General features: G+C 40.9%; 2 protein-coding genes across 3 annotated transcripts in view; both read right to left on the bottom strand.

Moving 5' to 3' along the window:
* Positions 1-487: 487 nt before the first annotated feature.
* mri1 (methylthioribose-1-phosphate isomerase 1) lies at positions 488-13,554 on the bottom strand. The gene is made up of 6 exons (XM_084107049.1): positions 13,198-13,554; positions 9,873-10,096; positions 8,574-8,743; positions 8,162-8,338; positions 7,279-7,503; positions 488-6,379 (listed from the first exon to the last, which is right to left on the bottom strand). The coding sequence occupies exons 1-6, from the start codon at positions 13,327-13,329 to the stop codon at positions 6,246-6,248; spliced, it is 1,062 nt and encodes a 353-aa protein (XP_083963175.1). The 5' UTR covers positions 13,330-13,554; the 3' UTR covers positions 488-6,245.
* A 3,464-nt stretch (positions 13,555-17,018) lies between these two features.
* Positions 17,019-23,613, bottom strand: part of cc2d1a (coiled-coil and C2 domain containing 1A) — a 19,037-nt gene continuing 12,442 nt past the window's right edge. Inside the window, exons 25-29 of one of the 2 annotated variants that reach the window (XM_084106828.1) lie at positions 19,341-19,410; positions 19,147-19,267; positions 18,034-18,110; positions 17,591-17,638; positions 17,019-17,509 (exon numbers count right to left, since the gene is read on the bottom strand). In XM_084106828.1, the coding sequence (XP_083962954.1) occupies positions 17,471-17,509; positions 17,591-17,638; positions 18,034-18,110; positions 19,147-19,267; positions 19,341-19,410 (355 nt within the window). In that variant the 3' untranslated portion in view covers positions 17,019-17,470. Of the gene's footprint in view, positions 17,510-17,590; positions 17,639-18,033; positions 18,111-19,146; positions 19,268-19,340; positions 19,411-23,613 lie in introns of those variants that run through there. The other variant, XR_014605069.1, reaches the window with a different exon arrangement.

Genomic DNA, 23,613 nt, shown 5'->3' with positions numbered 1-23,613 from the left:
AACTCATGTTGAACTGGTTGAATCGTTTTAAACGTAAATATTTCTCACCTAAAAGCAAATTTAAGAACAAAAACCCGAATCTTTACCCCTAATGTCTCTAAAATTACTTTCTTACTGAGTATATATATGTACACACACACACATCAGAAAATTATACACACACACACACACACACACACATATATATATATATACAAATCTGTGTTCTTGATATTTACTTCTATACACAAGATTAAATTTACAACTTAAATCTACCCAGTGTCTCAAAGTCTAATTCAAATATTATTATTTTTATTAGTTGGATAAATTTCAAAAAATGTAATTTAACTTCTTAGTGTATACACACACACACACACATATATATTTATTCAAATGATAAAAGATTAAGGACTAAGGTATATGACTGCTTTAATCTCTCCGTTAGCATCACACAGTTCAATAATGATCATAAATAATTATACAATAAATGACCACAAACACACAACAGTATTGGTTCTCTCTGTTTATTGTACTGATGTGGAACAGACATCTCTTAATTTATGCATGTTGTATATTATATTCATATGTATAAAAAAACATCCAGTCTAATAGTTTTTTTTCTCCAACTACTTCCACAGAATACAAAATCAAACCCAGCAGTGATTATCAATTAGAAGAACGAGAACAAACAGAAACACAAAAGAGGTCCTCTCAGACCGACGTCCGTCACGCTTCGACAGGAACACTTGTTTTGGCACCAGAGCTCAGGAGAAACTCCTCGCTCTCTCTCACCGTACTAAAGCACATGTTAAAGACTTTACACATGCATCTAATTGCCTGTATTCAGACTGTGTGGTGGAGGAGAAAACGGCCCATCCATCGGCTCTCTCTCAAGTGTGAGTTTGGATAAAGATTTTTTTTTTTGCATTCTAATAAATGTCCGAATTTAACAGAGAGAAGAATAAATGAACATTAACATTAACTGCTTGATTCAGTTTGTACGTGAGCCAGGCCGTGCATGTGAAGCGCTTCAAAGCCAAGAGCGAAATCTGAGATATTGAACTGCTTAAATTGCACATTTTTTTGCTTGTCGCATCTAGTTGTCGAGTGGGGAGTCGAATCTATAGAGGGCCTCTCAATGAAAGCTTTTAAACAACAGTTTCATCACCAAAAATCACAATTCATGGATATACGGTGTATAGATATATATAAAACAAATAATCTGCTTGCACAGCCCCCCCCCTCTCAAAAATACAAAATAAAACAATCAATTTGAAGTGAAAACAAAATTTGTACCACCAGAACAACACAAATCCACACACATATGACCTCAAATGATGCTACATTTGTTTTTATTATGACTATTTCCATACCTCTCGTTTATAGTTCTGGTCTTAAAAATCAAAGAAATTAAATCCCCCCCCCCAAAAAAAACAACTCCCAAAAAACCCCCCCAAAGCAAAACAGATTTTCCTTCGAGCTGTTTTATATGAGAATTTGAATTTCTTTAAAAGTAGATGAACACATTTACAGCTGCTCTACGTGTTTTGATGCTACATTTTTCGATTTAAACAGATGAAATGTAAAAAAATAAATGTGCAATCATTACCATGTGTGATCCGAAATTATTATCTAAATTAATGTGACACTGATGGTCTTGGTGGTGGTGGGGGGGGACAAAAAAAAAAAAAAGAAAATGGGGGAATTATTAATTATTTTGATAGATTTATATGACCGGGTTGCGCTCTGAGAAGTGGGCGTGGCTCCGTCTCATTCAGCCAATCGGACATCAGTGGGCGGGGTGTTTTTGCTGGTCTCGTAAGGCAGTGAGGGTTTTAGGCCTCGTTACATTCGGTAACACGGAGCAGAAGCCCTGACCGACTCGCGGTACTGATCCCGGATCAGATCTAAACCCAAACACACAGTGGCCCGTGCCGAATTCTGACCCAAGATCAGCTGCGCGTGTGTGAGAGAGAGTAAATACGACACAGAACTACGATAAAAAACAAAGTGGAAGTACTAGAGGAGTTCGGGATCTCTTCTGAGGTATCGTCTAAAGTCTAGCTCCATAGCACCATTTCCCCACACCCTGATCAGATACATCTATCTAAATGACAGATTTAAAGGAATACCACAGGTTTAACTCGAGCATCTGTGATATGATCTTGATTATGAGTGAAAATCATTGTTCAAATCACTGACCGGTTATTGTACGTTTATGGTAGATCGACCATTCTGGTCGAAATACATTAAATACACACTATTAATTAAATACACAGTGTATTTACTTGTAAAACGCACCGTTAAAAATCGTCTGTGCATGAATGTTCATAATCTCTGTATGTGTTTTATTTGTTCAACTGCAGGATTCAAATCTCTCGAAATGTTAATATAACATTTTGATTCAGTAATATGTGATTCAATTGGCATTCCCTGTAAAAGGACTGGTGCTCAGATTGGCATTATGCTGATAAATCGTACATATGTACATTAAAGTACAGCCCTTATCTAAGCTGGGCTTAAATTTTTACATATCTATCATAACTAATAAACAGTTGGACCTGGAAGTCTCATGGAAACACTTCAGCTCAAAATCAAAAGAAAATGCATGGTATTATAATCAGCATAAAGCTTTGCAAAGACTTTGGGACCATGAAGATGACAATTAAATACATTTTCCCACCAAAATTCTCAATATTGTAATGCAAAAAAAAATCTCAACGTCATTCAAATAAGATTGGGCTTGGTAAAATTTAGTTTTTGAAAGAAAAAAGTAAAAAGCAAGAACAATTTTTTTTTACAAACATCCATTTAAATTTGTAAAAGTTGAGGTTGAGACGCGTCATACAAGTAAGATTTTGGGTTGGTAAGATATAGTTTTTGAGTCTCACCAAGGCAACGGCTCTCGAAACTGTGCAGAGCAGAGGAATTAGGAGATCGGCGCAAAAAGCTAAAACAAACTTTTACAAACATCCATTTAAATTTGTAAAGAACATCCTTACTAATAAAAAAAGTGGATCTCTGAAAGCGTCTAAAGAGGAGGTTGAGACGCATCACAGAACCACTTAAACGGATGAGTTAAAAGATACACCAATCCTTGCCGACATCCCTCCAATCGCACCCCCACAACATCACTTTAACATCTCTTCCTCATGAACTATTTGGTGATTATTTTACCAGCTCTCGCTATACGTAAGAGACTGTCCAAAGGGGGCCATACGAAAGAGACTCTCCATGAATTTTCGTGGCAATGTTTTTTGGGGTAGGTTGACAGGTCTTTCCCCAACCCTTCTTGGGACTCACACACTCATTCACACCTACGGACAATTTGGCATGAACCTGCTTTTCTTTGGACATGTCATTGTTGGGGAATCTGGAGACCATGGGAGAAAACCCACCCTGACACGGGGAGAACACGCAAACAAGATCGGCATCAGTATATGCCCTGGATGTTACATGAGGATGGTATGGGAAAAGCAAATTATTCCCAAAGCCTGGCGAAGAGCAGGGGGAGTGCTGATCCCAGAAGACAAGAATTCATTCACCATCGAACAGTTTCGCTAAATAAACCTTCTGAATATTGAAGGCAAGATTTGTATTGGCGCAAAGAACCTAAAACAAAACCATTTTATTGATACAGCTATAGAAAAGGCTGGCATAGCAGGATGCCTTGAACATAACAGTGTTATATGGCATCAAATTCAGATGCTAGGAAGGAAGAAAGGGAACTGCACGTCTTGTTCCTCAATCTGGCCAACGCCTTTGGGCCAGTTCCTCATTCCTTCCTGAGGACGGCTTTTGAGTTGAGGTTTTACAGGTGCCTATACTAATAACAAATCTGGTAGAACATTACTTCCAAGATGTGCAATTTTGCCTCACAACACCCAACTTTACTTCAGCATGGCAGCCTTTGGAAGTAGGCATCATGGCGGGTGCACCATCTCCCCCTTGGCCTTTACTATGGCAATGGAGCTCATTATCAGAGCCATGAAAAGGGTTTCATTAAACGACTACAGTTTGGTTAGTTTTTCTTGTTCCACCAATATGAGCCTATATGGATGATAGGTCACCATGATTTTTGCCATGTGATACATGTTCCTGGATCCACATATTCTGTTGATCCTGGAAGAATATTCCTATCTGAGAATTTAGCCCACACCCCTACACCTAACCCTACCCATTAGTTATCACTAAAATCAGAGGGAAATGATGAGTATACCCCTAATGACACCGAGTAGAAGCACCTAACCCTGATTGTAAGCCTAAACCTGACATAAGCTGTAAACTTGTCCCTCAAATCTGATTGGTTGATTGGAATGTTGTTCCAGGATCAACAAAGATGTTGATCCAGGAACATGTTGTACTTGGTGAAATCACGTTCACCATGGAGGTCATAACAACTGTCCCCTCCGCCAAAGGACTTCATCAAAACATCACATGGGCGAGGATGAAGCTCAACCGCAGTAATTGAAAATCTCCATTGAAAAAGTCATGTCACAGATAAAAAATTAAGATAAATCTAACAGATAAATCTCGAAAAGTTTGGGCAGATCGTATGATGCAAACCTCAAAGACAATGGGCAGTTTGAACGATTAAAAAAGGACACCATCAAGTTTTTTGGACATGACCCTCACTGACTGTGAGGATCCTGCCGTGTGAACAGCGGCCCCTCGGGAGAAAGCGGACACCATCTGAAGCCGTGGGCAATGCAAAGTCAGCACTTCATTTCAGGGACATGGTTGGTCAAGTTTAATATGGGAGAGCTGGCCTTGGGCTCAGTCCAAACGCTCCTCAATGGCACAAGGACACGTCAAGGCGGAAGAGATGAGGCGGCAGAGAAAGAGAAACTGGCCAAGAAAGGTCAATATGGACTAACTGGGTGAACATAGACTCAGATTTGGTCTTTGGTCTACAACAGCCAAGCTTACAGTCCCATGGGAAGATGGATGGAGGAAGCATTTGAGAGAAAATGTTTGAAGTACTCTGAACTGGCAACCGAAGCTACACAAAATGGCTGGAAGGTGAGGATTTTTCCAGTGGAAGTGGGATGCAGGGGTTTTCACAACCCTGAGGTAAATGGGGGTTTAGGAGTCGCTCTCTCCAACAAGCAATCAAGTCCATGTCGAATCCAGCGGGAAGAAGCAGGAATTGGCAGTGGATTAAAAGGAAGGATATCAGCTGGGCGGCGGGATGAAGACGGGAGGACACGGAGTTGAGGGGGGGTGTGCCTGGGACGCCAGGTGTCACTTTTAAGCCCTCTGGAGACGTCATGGGTTCATCAACGAAACGTCCATGAAGGCCCAATGATATTTCTACCACTCAAATCTCACCGATGACATCAGGTGTGCCAACCTTCCCCAGGGATTGAAGCATCAAGTCCAATTAGCACTACAATATTTGGTAAAAACAGTAATACTGCGAAATATTATTATCAGAACAATCATACTGATCCCAATCTTTTGAACGGTAGTGTAAATTAAGACTACTGTACACTGTAATACATTTTTTTTATTACAATATTACAGTAATAAATATTGTAATAAGAGAAATGCTCCTATGATATTACATATTTTTAAAAATCTAAAGTGTAATATAGATTTACAATATAAATAGAAAGTGTTTTTGTATTAAAGTACTGAGAATATGGAGGGAAAATATGCATAACTGTCATTAAAATAAAATCTTAATGCTCCTAAAAATAGGCTTTGTTTACTTTTCCATTTGATTTTGGGCTGAAATATGACCCGGACCCTCAAAGGACATCAGTTCAACCCGTATTAAACCTAAGACTTTTATTTTGAAATACTCTGAATGTTCTCAACGCCTGCCCACTGTTTGCCATCTCTGTGTGTGAAACACTTCCTGTTACAAACAACCTGGAGCTGAGCCAGAAAGAGGGGAAGAAACAAGTGGACAAAAAAAGGAACAGCTGAAGGAGGTTTTCACAAAGATGTAGACAAAAGACATGAGATGGTGTGACATGAGCTGTACACAGAGAGAAGGAGAAGGTGTGTGTTTGCATGTGTGTGTGTGTGTGTGTGTGTGTGTTTACAAGCATCCCTGGGTTGTACATTATGTGTCACATGGTGTTATTCCACTTCACTTTGTAAGTGTTGAATTGAACGGAACGTGCGTGTGCCTTGTTAACACCTCGGCGCCGATGCTTGTGTGTGTAATTAAAGGTGCAACCTCCACCACAGTGAGGTGGAAACACTAGGAGAGAGAGAGGCGAGAGGTGTGTGAGGTGCAGCGATACACCCGTGCCTCACAGCGCAGTGAGTCTCCCCGTCAGCGCGGCCTGCAGTTCAGACGGCAGGAACACGCCGAGCTCGGTGATGATGCCGCCCGTGATCAGCTGGTGAGGGGTGACGTCGAACGCCGGGTTCCACACGTCGATCCCTGCAACCACAGAGAATGAGCTCCTTAAAATACAGCGCTGTTTTAGTATCACTGTAGTTTTTGTCGATATCTAGAGTTGGATATTTTCTGAAATTACAAGTGAAAGTTAATGAATAAATGTGGGTGCGCAACTCCCACTCCTGAAGACTCTGAAACTCCTGGTCTTGTCCACTGTGCGTCAGGCAGGAGTTCATGAGAGAGTGCAGTAATCTGTCTCCCCCCCCCCCGAGACGCCGGCAGCTATTAAACGCTGCAGCTTTAATTAATCTGATGCTTCCGACTCATCTCTCTCTCTCTTCTATTTTCACACGTATGTAGGATCATTCCTCCCTCGCCCTCATATCACAACCGTTTAATTAAAAGCAGCTCCGCTCTGTTTCAAATCTCACTTAAGCCCTGCGGTCTCGCACGCACACACACTCTCTCTCACACACACACACACACACTAATCATCTTTTTCTGACTTTCTCACCCCTTCTTCACAGGCTACCTTCTTCACTAAAATAACCTCCTGCTTTAAACATTTACAAACACAAAAATACAAAAAGCTGTTTACTGCACGCAAGTGCCAAAACACACAATGGCAGGTGAAAATCTACCACACACACACACTAGAGTTTGCAATGTGTAGTTAGGCATAACACTAATGCACAAAACGCTTGATAACAAGAAATACTGCAATTATATTCCATTACTCCTTTAATACATTTAATGTCTACATTAATAATATCATAAAATTCAATATGAATACATTTACAGCGCATTCCCATGGTTTCAGTTAGTGTTTCTACAGTAAATCATGGTAAATGTTGGCAACCTGAGGATTGAAAAGTGAGTCAAACTTGTGCCTTTTTACTTTTATTGTTTATTTCTCCTTTCACACACACACACACACTCACCAGGTGCAGCTACAGGAACCCCATTGATGCTGGTGAGCTCCACAGCGGGACGTTCCTCGATCACGATGTCTCGCCCGCTCTCCAGACTCAAGTCGCAGGACGTGCTCGGCGCCGCCACGTAAAACGGCACCCCGTGGTGTTTGGCGACGATGGCCAGCTGATACGTGCCCACTTTATTCGCCGTGTCACCGTTCGCAACAACCCTGTCCGCTCCGACGACGACAGCTGTGTGCACACAAGAACGTCACAGGGGTCCTAGAATGCCCTTTTCACAAGATGTACAAGATGTCCCCAGAGTGTGTATGTGAAGCTTTAGCTCAAAATACCCCACAGATATTTTTATAGCACGTTAAAATTGTCACTTTTGAAGGTGAGCAAAAACACACCATTTTGTGTGTGTCCCTTTAAAATGCAAATGAGCTGCTGCTCCCGGCACAGAGGGCGGAGCTTCAACACCTTGTGTGTGTGTGTGTGTGTTAGCAGCTCCGATTTTACCTCACACACGTGCACTGAACATTTCAAAAACTTGAATTTGGGGTTTATGTAAATGGCGGGGTTAGTGATATCACTTACTCATGAAGAAGCTCACTATAGTTCCTACCAGCCGTTTGTTTTTTTACATTTTTTATTATTAACCAGAGAAATTTAGTAGCATACAGAATCGACATATTAATGATCCGTCTTTTTTTCAGACGTTTTTTTTGTAGTCTCCCTTTGATAATATCTCCCCTTGCTTTGAACTTTGAGCGCTGTAACTTTGCAGATGTTGTTTATGCTCAAACAGCAACATTACACACTAACTAAAGTTAGAAAAGTGAAATCATGATCAACCACCCCTTTAAACTCTGCCAGACCTGATGCAGAAACAGAACTGGAGTGTCACCTGTGATGCCCTTCTCCCTCATGGCGAGCGCTGCCATGCTGTCTGTGATGAGGGTGGCGGGGAACCCCTCAGCGACGGCCTCGTACGCCGTCAGGCGGGCGCCCTGGTTGTAGGGCCTCGTCTCTGTGCAGTACAAGCGCTTCAAGCGGCCCAGCGCGTGCAGCGACCGCACCACTCCTGCACGGATCAGATACACACATTCATTTCTAGCATAGCTACACCAGCACATGATTATAGGTGGGGTAAGCGGGATGTGAAAAGGTCTGACTCCGGCTCAGATTGGAGGTTGAGGTTTGGAGGCGGAGCAATAAGGAAGGGGTGTGTTTGTTTGGGTTGATTTCAAATATCAACATTGTCCAACAGCGTTTTTGAAATGGCGCGTACCCCACCTTTAATGCGCACGTGGACTCACCGAGAGCTGTGCCGTATCCCGCTGTGGCGAGGCTGCCGGTGTTGCAGTGTGTGAGGATGGTGACCGAGTCTCGCGGGACTCCTGACAGGATATGCTGGGCGCCGTAGTTGCCGATTTTTTTGTTGTCGTTCACGTCTCGCTCCAACATCTCCTCAATCCAGCCAATCACGCTGAAGCAGGGGCGTGGCCAATAGAGAAACACATTAATACGCTGGTCTGTTATGGTTAATAATCCTTTGCTGGAGATTAAAGGTCATACATATAAGTGTGGTTGTCAATTTAATTGGTCTCTGATGGTGAAAGTTGGATAAAAGGTGAATTTGAACACAATAGCAAATATAATTTCCTTTAACGCACTTTATTAATTATGATCTTCAGTTAAAAACAACAGTTAATTATATTATAAATAGAGTAAAAAAACAGTAATACTGTGATTTATCACAATTTAAGATGACAGTTTTCAATATACTATATATTTTGAATATGTTGTATTTTATTCCTGTGATGGCAATGTTTTTTTAAATTATTTTATAATTGAAATAAATGTTCTTTTAATCAATTAAATAATTATAGAAATTATTTAGATTTTATGTGGCTTTTTAGCATAGTACTTTAGATAGGAGTTTGATAATTTTTAATATTAATAATAATTTATTTATAGAAATATTTTAAATGATTCTATTAAATATTTCTAAAAGTTTAAAATATTAAATTAATAATAACTCAAATATTTTTGAAAGCTAATCGGATTATTTCTATATTAGCATTATTTTGCTCAGTTTTAGTTCTCCATTCTTCATAACTAAGCTAGTCTCAAATAGCCAAATATTTGACAATCTTACGTTTCTCACCGAACATATTCTGGTCAAAAACACCATAATGTGTGTTCAGAATTTCAATTCAACTTTAAGACAGATTTCACAGACATATAAAAGCTTGTTTCCGCCACAAAATAAAAAAAATTAAAAAGGTAATTGTGAAATGTAATCTCACAATTCTAACTTTTCTCTGAATTGTGAGATATAAACTCGCAATTGTAAGCTATAAAGTCCAAATCTGAAAGAAAAATAATAATAATAACAATAACAATAATAATAATAATAATAATAATAATAATAATAATAATAATAATTCGCAATTACCTTTTTCTTTTTTATTCTGTGGCGGAAACAAGCTTCCACAGACATAACTCAAGAAGACAAAGCCGAGTACATGATTCTGCTCTGGACTATCTTGGTATCAAACGCGCCTCCAGCAAATCCCTGAATATCATTAAAAGATTTAAGCTCTCAGTGTCACCTGTCTCTCAGCTGCTCTGTGTTCTTCTCCATGCTCTCGTTCTCGGTGAACTCCATGAGCTCGCGCGCGGCTCGGCCCATGTTGACCGCCGTGGGTCGGGCGGAGGTCAGGTGACACAGAGACTCCCTGATGAAGGACACAAGGTCGTCGGCCCCGGCGCCCCCCCGCAGCTCCACCGCCAGGCTCAGGCACCCCACGATGGCAATGGCGGGAGCGCCGCGCACCTGCAGGGTCAAAGGTCACACGCCAGAGAGTCAGGGCCAAATGCTGTACAATGTTTCTCATTGAAGGGTTAGTTCTCCCAAAAATCATTTACTCACCCTCATGTTGTTCCAAACCTGTTTGACCTGTATAACCTTTCTTTCTTCTACTGAACACAGGAAATTTTGAAGAATGTTGGTAACCATTGACTTCCATTGTAGAAAAAAAAAAAATTGTGAAAGTCAACTGTCTGCTAATCAACATTCTTCAAAATATCATCTTTTGTGTTCAACAGAAGTAAGAAACTCATACAGATTTGTTACAACATGAGGGTGAGTAAATGACAATGTTCATTTTTGGGTGAACTGTCCCTTTAAGAGGAGGTTTATTCCTTCACACCTTCTGCTCTCATAGATCATCTATTTAAATTGATTTTCATGATTTTACCGCTTCCATTCAGGTCTAAAATCAGCTCACTGGAATGGAAAACTACATTATTACAGTGAAAAGCCCCATTGATTAATTTATACTGATGTGAGACTGATGAACAAGTTCACTGTTTTGAGTTTTTGTGGACACATTCAAGGAAGACGTCACTTTCTTTTAAGAGTTTCAATGAAATGCTCATAGATTCATGCATAGCAGTCACAGTTCAGAGGTTATTAAACAACTCCAGTAGAAGTGACATCGTGTGTGCGGTAAGTATGATGTCATCATTCCTTTAGAGCTTCTGCCATTATGATAACAATAGAGGATTATGACATAATTCTAAAAGTGGTCATTCCATTTAGTTCAAAGAGCTGATTACATGACTCTGATGTCATAGTGGTTTAATAGCAGGATGACATCACTATTCTCCAAGGATTAGTTCACTTCAGAATTAAAATTTCCTGTTAATTTCCTCACCCCCACGCCATCCAAGATGTTCATGACTTTCTTTCTTCAGTCGAAAAGAAATGAAGGTTTTTGAGGAAAACATTCCAGGATTTTTCTCCATATAGTGACTTCAATGGGGTCCAACAGGTTTAAAGGTCCAAATGTCAGTTTCAGTGCAGCTTCAAAGACTCGACACGATCCCAGCCGAGGAATAAGAGTCTTATCTAGAGAAACCATCGGCCATTTACTAAAAATAAATAAACATTATATACTTTTTAACCACAAATGCTCGTCTTCCACTAGCTGCGATGCGCCACACATTACTAATCTCATTTTGTTCTCCAACTTCAAAATTGTCCGACCTTGTTGTTTTACCTTTTTTTTTAGTAAATGGCGTTTGACTTAGTCTTTGCACGTTTGCTTTGTAAACACGAGGTCGGTCCTTACTCCTATGTCACGCTTGACCTTTCAACGCGATTACATAATGTGTGGCGCATCGCAGCAAGTGGAAGACGAGCATTTGTGGTTAAAAAGTATATGAATGTTTATTTATTTTTAGTAAATGGCCGATGGTTTCTCTAGATAAGACTCTTATTCCTCGGCTGGGATCGTGTCGAGTCTTTGAAGCTGCACTGAAACTGACATTTGGACCTTTAAACCTGTAGGAGCCCATTGAAGTCACTATAATGGAGAACAATCCTGGAATGTTTTCCTCAAAAACCTTCATTTCTTTTCACTTGAAGAAAGAAAGTCATGAACATCTTGGATGACGTGGGGGTGAGGAAATTAAAAGTGAATTTTAATTCTGAAGTGAACTACTCCTTTAACTGAAAACACACTACATGTCTTTGTACCACACACTCTTGGTGAATCATCAGAGAAGATGAGTGGAAGGTCTGGTGACCGTCACTTGCCGTACATTAGTAAAGCTCTCATGACAGTGACAGTGCCTGGCACAGGACCAAACCCCTCAACCCCTGATTGATCAATAATTCATGCGAGATATTTGCAGTAACGACTATTAATGAGGCGCAGACGTGGCTGCCGGAAAACCAGCACCCCAACACATTAATTATGCACTGCATTAATCAAGACTGGAACGGCGTGAGGAAGAACATCCGAGCAACAACACCTTTATGATGTCACAATCAATGCATGTTCGCAAACGATAAGGGGCGATTCGCACAGGACAGGTACTTGTGTTCAAAGAGTTCGGAACAGTTTTGAAAGGGATATGTGAATAAAAGCCTAAATTAAATCTGTTCATCATAAAAAGTGATCGAGTCTCTTTGGAAAGTTTGAACTAAACCGCTCGATTCATATGGATATTAGTTTTACGATTGCTTAATGAACTTTTTGAAGCGTCAAAGTGGTAGTTGCGTAGCTGTCAATGGAAATATCTTCATTTGTGTTTTTGAAGATGAAAGAAAGTCTTAGTTACGGGTTTGGAACGACATGAGAGTGAGTAAATGATGACAGAATTACATTTTTTGGGTGAATTAACCCTTTAAACTTGACATGCCATCATACAAACACAGCAGCCAAAAGCATCTATGTGATGCATCAGTGCATATAGACCAACTTAATTAGCAAAATAGTGCAAGAAACAATCGAAACAGAACGCAAGGGACGTTTTTTTTTTTAACAACACTTTAAAAGGTGCGTGAGATACTGACAAAATTATGAACAATCTGTCTACCAAACAAACAAACAAAAAATTAGAACACAAACAAAACACAAGTGCACGTTCTTCTGCGTGAACCTAATACAGAACGTTCCAAGTTCCCGATTGATTTTCCTTTTAGGAACATTCCAGGAAATGTATTTTCAATCATTTTCAAAGATAAACAAATTATGGCGGTAAACAAAATAAGACGCACGCCTGCATTATTAAAAAATAAACAGCGCAGACTAAACGCAAGAACGCGTCCTGGTGCGCACAAGCGTTCATCACACTTTGAACGATGTGCAGGATTCATTCCAATAGATCTGAGAGGCCAACTGGGATTCCATTAATGACATTATTAACTGCGATTCAATCCTATAATTTCCTATACATTAATATATTCACCAGGCTTACAGGGACTTTACACCAAGCGCAGGTTATGCAGATCACACATGCACACGCACGAACAAAGCGCGACCCCGTACTCTGATCCGACACAAAGGAACCTCAGCCCGGCTTTGAGATACTCGGATGTGTGTGAACGGAACCGGGCAGAGGATCCGTGGATCGGGCCTTCCGTACCTTCATGCTCTTGATGGCCTCATATCCGTCCCGCACCGACCGGATCTCGTCGAACACGGTCTCGTGCGGCAGCAGCAGCTGGTTGAGGATCTGCAGAGACCCGGACCGGTACCGGATCGCTTCCAGCGTCATGACCCGTATGAGATGCGGATGAAGGGATTCCGGGAGCGCTGTCGCCGATGTGTGACGGGTTCCGTCGGTTCGTCTCGAGTCCTGTGGATTTCGGGGTGTGTTAAAAGCAGGGTTAATCGCGAGCGAGGTGTGGGCGTAGTTTAAAGGCCTGCCCGGACTGGGGAAAAAAGCGCACGGCTCACGGAACCGCGTGTTCTCTCCGGTAGGAAGCCCCGCCCATCTGGCCCCGCCCACATCCGTCAATCATCCTCCAGCAGAGAGTGCGCGCTCCCGTGTGCTGCATTTGACATTCAGCGGAAGCCTTGTTCTTATAACTACGACAAGGCAACGATGTTAAATGTAAATATCGATTAAATGCACACTGTTGTTCCGTGAGTTTGATATTTTAATACGTCATGATGACGTTATTCACCTCAGAGGGCTTTTATAGACTAGTTGCACGTGGCCGCCATTTTGGATTTCGGATCAGCGAGTGTACGCGTAGAAACTTCCGGTTTCGCATTACGCCCGGTGCAGGGAGCCAGAGAAAGCCGAAAATTATCTTTTATAGTTGTTTATAGAATCAATTATCACTTAAAATACTACTAAGATCCATATTACTATCACACGAGCCAATGGCAATTAAATGCACGGATGCATAGTCAGATTAATGAATGAAATACAACTGTTCACGAACAGAAGATTGTATTTGACTCATGCTGCATACACATACGCAATGACAATTATGCCTACTGTAAATATAGAGTTACAACTACGATTAGAGTTGTTTGCATAAAATAAATCGTGAACATTCACATGTTTGCCCTGAGATAGGCTACAATTTATCTCCATAAATACTATTTTCTCAATTCTGCGCATATATTTTTTACTGACTTACATCAATTGCTCGATCAATAGTATCCTCAAATATTTTACATTTACATTTTTAACTGTAGGTACCACAAACAATTTAATATAGGTAAGTTTGTGTATATTTTACACGTAGTAAAATACTGTATGTGCTGCTTATAAACACCAGACATAATGATTTATGAAACAGATGATCTTCATCTCACTTGCACAAAATAAATGCAGTAATAGAAAGCATAGAAACGCACAGGTGAAATACACTGAAAATTATATGCATTTAAAAATGTGGCAAAAAATAAACAAGTAATAATAACTGTAAAGATTTACTAATCAATCATTCTAATTCTATGAGATAATGAAAGTACACCACTGCTATAACGATAACGACACAGAGGAACGATATTGTTGGAATCACGTTCAGAACGATTTTCCCCCCAGCTAATGAAAACATTGTCAGCCAATCAGAATCCACCCTACTTCCAAGAGCTCGAGCATTTAAAGCTGCAGACACAAACAGAACTTTATCATTATTCGTTGGCGTTTAAGCTAAAATAGTTATCGATGGGGCTATTCACACAGAATGCAGTGTTGCGTAAAAAAGAACGTGGCCAGTTGGATGGAAATAACAAGTTCTCGAGATGCATTTTTTAAAGTCGCAGCAAAAAAATGAAAATAAAAATTAGACTCGGGTACAGCGGTCAAAGATGTCCATCTAGCACATTTGCATGGAAATGTAAAGATGGTGGATTGGAAAAAAAAGTGCAGTCTCTAAAAGTATAATTAAAAAGATTTTTTCACAATTTGTGGAATCTCTTTTGTGTTTGCATACTTTTACATATGGCGTGTCAAGATGCATCATGCCAAGTATGTATAATGAACAAGCTATGGACTACATACATTTAAGTTGTTTTTTTATTGTTTCTTGAGAATGAGTCCCAGTCCCCATTCGCTTTCACTGTACGAAGCAGTCAGGACATTCTGCAAAACATCTCCTCCTTTAGTGTTCTTTATTAAAATGAAAGTCATACGGGTTTGGAACAACACATCGCGTTAGTAAAGGCCAGTTCACCCCAAGAACGATAAGTATAAAGATAACGATAACTATAACTAGCATGCACACCAACGGAGGATGATATCGTTCTGTTTCGTCGCCTGTCGATGCTCGAGTTCGTCAAAGCAGGGTGGATTCTGATTGGCTGTTAATGTTCAAAATCGTTGTTAAAGCGATTCCAATGATATTGTGGTGTGGCTTCCCTTTTCTCATAGAATTAGAGCTATTATTATCGTACATGCAGTGAACGAGCCTTAAATGATGACAGCATTTCCATTTTTAGCTCAACTTTTCTTTTTAATTATTAGCCATTAGACACATTAACAAATTAATGCAGCTTTTTAAAAATAGACCCATCATCAGAACGTCAGTACATACATTAATACATTAGCAGTGATTGCCTTCAATATGTGGGTAATAAACCTCATCTGTACATACTGGAGTGAATGAGGATGATGAAGACGAAGGCAGGCTAATGGGGTTCAGACACCAAACTAAAATAATGAGAGGTTTTCATGGAAACGAGGCAGATTTATGTCTGACTCTTCAAATGAAAAACAAAAAAACAAACAAAAACCCCCATAAAAGAGTTGATATATTGACTGACCGCATCACACACACACACACTGAACCTACTGAGATCTAGAAATGTGTTTCTGACGTTCAGGGGTTAAAGTTGATGCCCTTTTGACTCTGAAATAGACAAGTGAAGAAAAAGAGGCGACAGCTTCCCTAAAACATGCTGAATCAACACACACACAACCTCAAAAATCACATTTCCTTCATTATCACCCAGATACGAAACCTCTTTATACACACACACACACACCCGAACCCCCTCACAATGAACCCCGTTTGATTTTCTCTCACGTCTGTTCTCCAGCGGGGTGCGGATAATCCGCGATTATGGGATATTATCCGCATCTGCTCTATCTAACACACTCGCACACACTTGAACATCTTCCCTGGAGTGCTGAGATTATTCCCATATCACAGCCGTGCAGCGGCATTATCCTAATCTGGGAATATTGTTGGACACAGATTACTGTAAAGATGGTATTAAAGACCCCAGATTAACAGCACTTGTACATGAGAGAGAGAGAGAGAGAGAGAGAGAGAGAGGGAGAGAGAGAGAGACAGACAGACAGAGAAAGAGAGAGACAGAGAGAGAGACAGGGAGAGAGAGACAGACAGAGAGAGAGGGAGACAGGGAGAGACAGAGAGAGAGACAGACAGAGAGAGAGAGAATGATAGGAGATGGAAGACCAAAAAGAACAATAGGTTTATAATAAAAAGATCAGTTTCATTTCTGTAGTGCTAGTTACACGCAGTAACCGTCTGTCACTCTAACCGTGATTGTATTTATTTTATTTACAAAGTATTTAGGAGGAATCTCACAGTCATATTTCACAACCTATATAAATATATAATTTTAAGACCATTTGAATTGAAAATTAAGCACAATTTCCCCCATAATACGCAGTGTATGAATATATATATATATATATATATATATATATATATATATTCTTATTCATTATTATATAATTATTTTTAATGAATATTTTTTAATTCATTTCAAATTTGAATGTACTACAGCAAATATTACCATCATGTATGCTTATTTTACAATTTAAATTATAATATATTATATACATTTTTCACATTATGGTTTAAATGTGCTTAATTATCATTAAAAAAAGTCACAATGCAATAAAAAAAATCGTAATGGTCCTAAAATAATCTTGTTTTGCTTTATGTCGAATATAATTTCTAATCTTTTGATTTTGGTCTGAAATATGAGCCAGGCATCTTGAAGGGTTTTGTGAGATTCCCCGATAGTCTATGATTAATCTTCATTTTTGCATAAGGTGAGAAGAGTCTGATCTCACTCGAAACATTCAGACGTCTGTCCTTACAGAAACACACCGAGGAGTTTCTGATGCTCTGAGCCGCAGAGTGATGGAGAGCAGCAACGCAAGACGTGTGTGCGTGTGTGTGTGTGTGTGTGTGTGTGAGAGAGAGAGAGAGAGAGTGTGTGTGTGTGTGTGTGAGTGAGTGAGTGTATGTGTAGTGTAGTGTGAGTCTGAGTGAGTGTGTGTCTGTGTGAGTCTGAGTGAGTGTGTTTGTGTGTGTTTGTCTGTGTGAGTGTGTGAGAGTAGTGTTTCCCTCTGGAGCTCCTTCACATCTGTCACGATTCATCTATATTGTCGTGATGTCAGGAGTGTGTGAAGAGTTTGTTCACTCTCTGACGGCCCGTTTCTTCCTGACAGACTCCAGCTGTGAGGGAGAGAATGACAGTGAGTTCACAGGACACGCGAGCGAGCCGAGACACTGACTGACTGCAGGTTTAACACACACCTCGTTCTCCACCATCTTCAGCCGGCCCAGAGCGTCTTTCGCTGCATCCTGAGACACAACAACACTTCTTTAGCTTTCATCAAACTGACTGACTCACAAATCAGGAAATTATTTCATCTCTTTACGAGCAAATGTGGCATCCAGCGTCTGCCGGGTTTAAAGGCACGTCACAAAGTTCTGAGGAAACATCTGCGCTCGAGTGTTTCAATTCAACATCACACAACATTCACAACCCACTTTACTTCAGCCATGTCAAGTGTTTCTGAGTGCAATGGGACATTTAATGAGGGAAAATAGGAAAACTCACTCCAGATGGAAGACAATCAAGAAGGAAATACAAACTTATCACTGCAGTGAGTGTGTGTGAGTGTGAGTGTGTGTGTGTGTGTGTCTGTGAGTGTGTGTGTGTCAGTGTGTGTGTCTGTGTGTGGGGTTTCGCTCACCCTGTTGCCTTGGCTGGAAAACACTTTGACTGAATCCGAGAGAGCGTGAATGAACTTCCGCAGCACATTTTCATATTCTGAGACACAGACAGAGACACATTATTGACGATCTGTCTTGTTGTTGATCATTCTAGCGCTGGAAAGATCAGTTCATGCTAGTGAATCAGTTTATTCAGACAGTTCATTTCAATGATTCACTTAAAAAAAAGATTCACAGATTCGTTTGAATCATCAATCAGTATTATTCCCAGCAGTTCACATGCAGCATTTCATATTCCTTTCTGTAATAAAATAGATATTTTGTGAAATACAGCTGTTGATGACTTTTTTAAATTTAATTTTATTTAATTTTCTATTTATTTTTAATTATTTTTTAATATTTCTTTTTTTTCATAGTTGCATTTCATGTAAATTTACAAAATGTGTCTGTTACACTACTATTCAGACATGAACAAAGTTAATAAATGGACCAAATAATTGTATTAATTAAAATAAAAAAATTTCAAGAGGTAATTGTTAATGTTAGAGTGTGGTGTGCTAATTATTTATGTATTTATATAATTAATGTAATTATGTACACTACTCTTGTTCAAAGGTTTGGGATCGGTAAGATTTATAAAATGTTTTTGAAATGAGTATTTTCTGCTCACCGAGGCTGCATTTATTTGATCAAAAATACAGTAAAAACAGTAATATTGTTAAATATTATTACAATTTAAAACAAGTGTTTTCTATGTGAATATATTGTTAAACTGTAATTTATTCCTGTGATCAAAGCTGAATTTTCAGCATCATTACTCCAGTCTTCAGGGTCACATGATCCTTCAGAAATCACTCTGATATGATGACTTGATGCTCAAGAAACATTTATGATTATTATCAATGTTGAAAACAGTTGTGCTGATAAATATTAATGTGGAAACAGTGACTCATTTGATTTCAGGATTTTTTTGATAAATAGAAAATTTGTTAATTTGAAATTTTCTGTAACATTATATATGTACTGTATACTGTCACTTTTTTGTCATTTCTGATCAATTTAATGCATCCTTTCTGAATAGAAATGTGATTTTCTGTCTTAATGACTCTGTTAAAGCTGGTGGTGTGTGTTACCTGTCAGCGCTGCCGGGTGTTTCTCCAGGAATGATTTCTGCCACTGCAGTCGCTGACAGGCCTCCATGTGCTGCTTCACCAGCTCCGACGGATCTCGTCTGTTCTTCTTATATTCACTGATCTGAAGAGATGCACACACTGACTCATGATACACTCCATATCTGCTTAAAACAGTCAACAGCACCAACACACACCTTCCACTCCAGTCTCTCTTTGTCGTAGTGAAGCAGGCTGAAGCTGTGCAGTTTATACTGCGGAGGAGAGCTGAAACAGAGACACACACACGTGAACACACTCATAGATGAGCTGAAACAGAGACACACACACGTGAACACACTCATAGATGAGCTGAAACAGACACACACACGTGAACACACTCACATATGAGCTGAAACAGACGCACACACGTGAACACACTCATAGATGAGCTGAAACAGAGACACACACACGTGAACACACTCAAAGATGAGCTGAAACAGAGACACACACACGTGAACACACTCAAAGATGAGCTGAAACAGAGACACACACACGTGAACACACTCATAGATGAGCTGAAACAGACACACACACGTGAACACACTCGTAGATGAGCTGAAACAGACACACACACGTGAACACACTCATAGATGAGCTGAAACAGACACACACACGTGAACACACTCACATATGAGCTGAAACAGACGCACACACGTGAACACACTCATAGATGAGCTGAAACAGAGACACACACACGTGAACACACTCAAAGATGAGCTGAAACAGAGACACACACACGTGAACACACTCATAGATGAGCTGAAACAGACACACACACGTGAACACACTCGTAGATGAGCTGAAACAGACACACACACGTGAACACACTCATAGATGAGCTGAAACAGAGACACACACGTGAACACACTCGTAGATGAGCTGAAACAGAGACACACACACGTGAACACACTCGTAGATGAGCTGAAACAGAGACACACACACGTGAACACACTCGTAGATGAGCTGAAACAGACACACACACGTGAACACACTCACATATGAGCTGAAACAGACGCACACACGTGAACACACTCATAGATGAGCTGAAACAGAGACACACACACGTGAACACACTCGTAGATGAGCTGAAACAGAGACACACACACGTGAACACACTCGTAGATGAGCTGAAACAGACACACACACGTGAACACACTCATAGATGAGCTGAAACAGAGACACACACACGTGAACACACTCATAGATGAGCTGAAACAGAGACACACACACACGGGAACACGCTCGTAGATGAGCTGAAACAGAGACACACACACGTGAACACTCGTAGATGAGCTGAAACAGAGACACACACACGTGAACACACTCGTAGATGAGCTGAAACAGACACACACACGTGAACACACTCATAGATGAGCTGAAACAGAGACACACACACGTGAACACATAGATGAGCTGAAACAGACGCACACACGTGAACACACTCATAGATGAGCTGAAACAGAGACACACACACGTGAACACTCGTAGATGAGCTGAAACAGAGACACACACACACGTGAACACACTCGTAGATGAGCTGAAACAGACACACACACGTGAACACACTCATAGATGAGCTGAAACAGAGACACACACACGTGAACACACTCATAGATGAGCTGAAACAGACACACACACGTGAACACACTCATAGATGAGCTGAAACAGAGACACACACGTGAACACACTCATAGATGAGCTGAAACAGACACACACGTGAACACACTCATAGATGAGCTGAAACAGACACACACACGTGAACACACTCATAGATGAGCTGAAACAGACACACACACGTGAACACACTCATAGATGAGCTGAAACAGAGACACACACACGTGAACACACTCATAGATGAGCTGAAACAGAGACACACACACGTGAACACACTCATAGATGAGCTGAAACAGAGACACACACGCGTGAACACACTCATAGATGAGCTGAAACAGAGACACACACGCGTGAACACACTCATAGATGAGCTGAAACAGAGACACACACACACGGGAACACGCTCGTAGATGAGCTGAAACAGACACACACACGTGAACACACTCAAAGATGAGCTGAAACAGAGACACACACACGTGAACACACTCAAAGATGAGCTGAAACAGAGACACACACGTGAACACACTCGTAGATGAGCTGAAACAGAGACACACACACGTGAACACACTCGTAGATGAGCTGAAACAGAGACACACACACGTGAACACACTCGTAGATGAGCTGAAACAGAGACACACACACGTGAACACACTCATAGATGAGCTGAAACAGAGACACACACGTGAACACACTCGTAGATGAGCTGAAACAGAGACACACACACGTGAACACACTCGTAGATGAGCTGAAACAGAGACACACACGTGAACACACTCGTAGATGAGCTGAAACAGAGACACACACACGTGAACACACTCGTAGATGAGCTGAAACAGAGACACACACGTGAACACACTCACATATGAGCTGAAACAGACGCACACACGTGAACACACTCATAGATGAGCTGAAACAGAGACACACACACGTGAACACACTCAAAGATGAGCTGAAACAGAGACACACACACGTGAACACACTCAAAGATGAGCTGAAACAGAGACACACACACGTGAACACACTCATAGATGAGCTGAAACAGACACACACACGTGAACACACTCACATATGAGCTGAAACAGACGCACACACGTGAACACACTCATAGATGAGCTGAAACAGAGACACACACACGTGAACACACTCAAAGATGAGCTGAAACAGAGACACACACACGTGAACACACTCAAAGATGAGCTGAAACAGAGACACACACACGTGAACACACTCATAGATGAGCTGAAACAGACACACACACGTGAACACACTCGTAGATGAGCTGAAACAGACACACACACGTGAACACACTCATAGATGAGCTGAAACAGACACACACACGTGAACACACTCACATATGAGCTGAAACAGACGCACACACGTGAACACACTCATAGATGAGCTGAAACAGAGACACACACACGTGAACACACTCAAAGATGAGCTGAAACAGAGACACACACACGTGAACACACTCATAGATGAGCTGAAACAGACACACACACGTGAACACACTCGTAGATGAGCTGAAACAGACACACACACGTGAACACACTCATAGATGAGCTGAAACAGAGACACACACGTGAACACACTCGTAGATGAGCTGAAACAGAGACACACACACGTGAACACACTCGTAGATGAGCTGAAACAGAGACACACACACGTGAACACACTCGTAGATGAGCTGAAACAGACACACACACGTGAACACACTCACATATGAGCTGAAACAGACGCACACACGTGAACACACTCATAGATGAGCTGAAACAGAGACACACACACGTGAACACACTCGTAGATGAGCTGAAACAGAGACACACACACGTGAACACACTCGTAGATGAGCTGAAACAGACACACACACGTGAACACACTCATAGATGAGCTGAAACAGAGACACACACACGTGAACACACTCATAGATGAGCTGAAACAGAGACACACACACACGGGAACACGCTCGTAGATGAGCTGAAACAGAGACACACACACGTGAACACTCGTAGATGAGCTGAAACAGAGACACACACACGTGAACACACTCGTAGATGAGCTGAAACAGACACACACACGTGAACACACTCATAGATGAGCTGAAACAGAGACACACACACGTGAACACTCGTAGATGAGCTGAAACAGAGACACACACACACGTGAACACACTCGTAGATGAGCTGAAACAGACACACACACGTGAACACACTCATAGATGAGCTGAAACAGAGACACACACACGTGAACACACTCATAGATGAGCTGAAACAGACACACACACGTGAACACACTCATAGATGAGCTGAAACAGAGACACACACGTGAACACACTCATAGATGAGCTGAAACAGACACACACGTGAACACACTCATAGATGAGCTGAAACAGACACACACACGTGAACACACTCATAGATGAGCTGAAACAGACACACACACGTGAACACACTCATAGATGAGCTGAAACAGAGACACACACACGTGAACACACTCATAGATGAGCTGAAACAGAGACACACACACGTGAACACACTCATAGATGAGCTGAAACAGAGACACACACACGTGAACACACTCGTAGATGAGCTGAAACAGAGACACACACACACGGGAACACGCTCGTAGATGAGCTGAAACAGACACACACACGTGAACACACTCAAAGATGAGCTGAAACAGAGACACACACACGTGAACACACTCAAAGATGAGCTGAAACAGAGACACACACGTGAACACACTCGTAGATGAGCTGAAACAGAGACACACACACGTGAACACACTCATAGATGAGCTGAAACAGAGACACAC

Source organism: Abramis brama, assembly GCF_963993115.1.
Source record: "Abramis brama genome assembly, chromosome: 2".
Classification (NCBI taxonomy): Eukaryota; Metazoa; Chordata; class Actinopteri; order Cypriniformes; family Leuciscidae; genus Abramis; species Abramis brama.
This window is presented reverse-complemented; position numbering and strand designations above follow the sequence as displayed.

Excerpts from the sequence above, each read along its gene's own strand:
- mri1 (XM_084107049.1), bottom strand. The coding sequence starts at position 13,329 with ATGACGCTGGAAGCGATCCGGTACCGGTCCGGGTCTCTGCAGATCCTC. Across the intron at positions 10,097-13,197 it reads AGGCCATCAAGAGCATGAAG|GTGCGCGGCGCTCCCGCCAT; the intron begins GTACGGAAGGCC and ends TTGACCCTGCAG. Across the intron at positions 8,339-8,573 it reads GGGATACGGCACAGCTCTCG|GAGTGGTGCGGTCGCTGCAC; the intron begins GTGAGTCCACGT and ends TGATCCGTGCAG.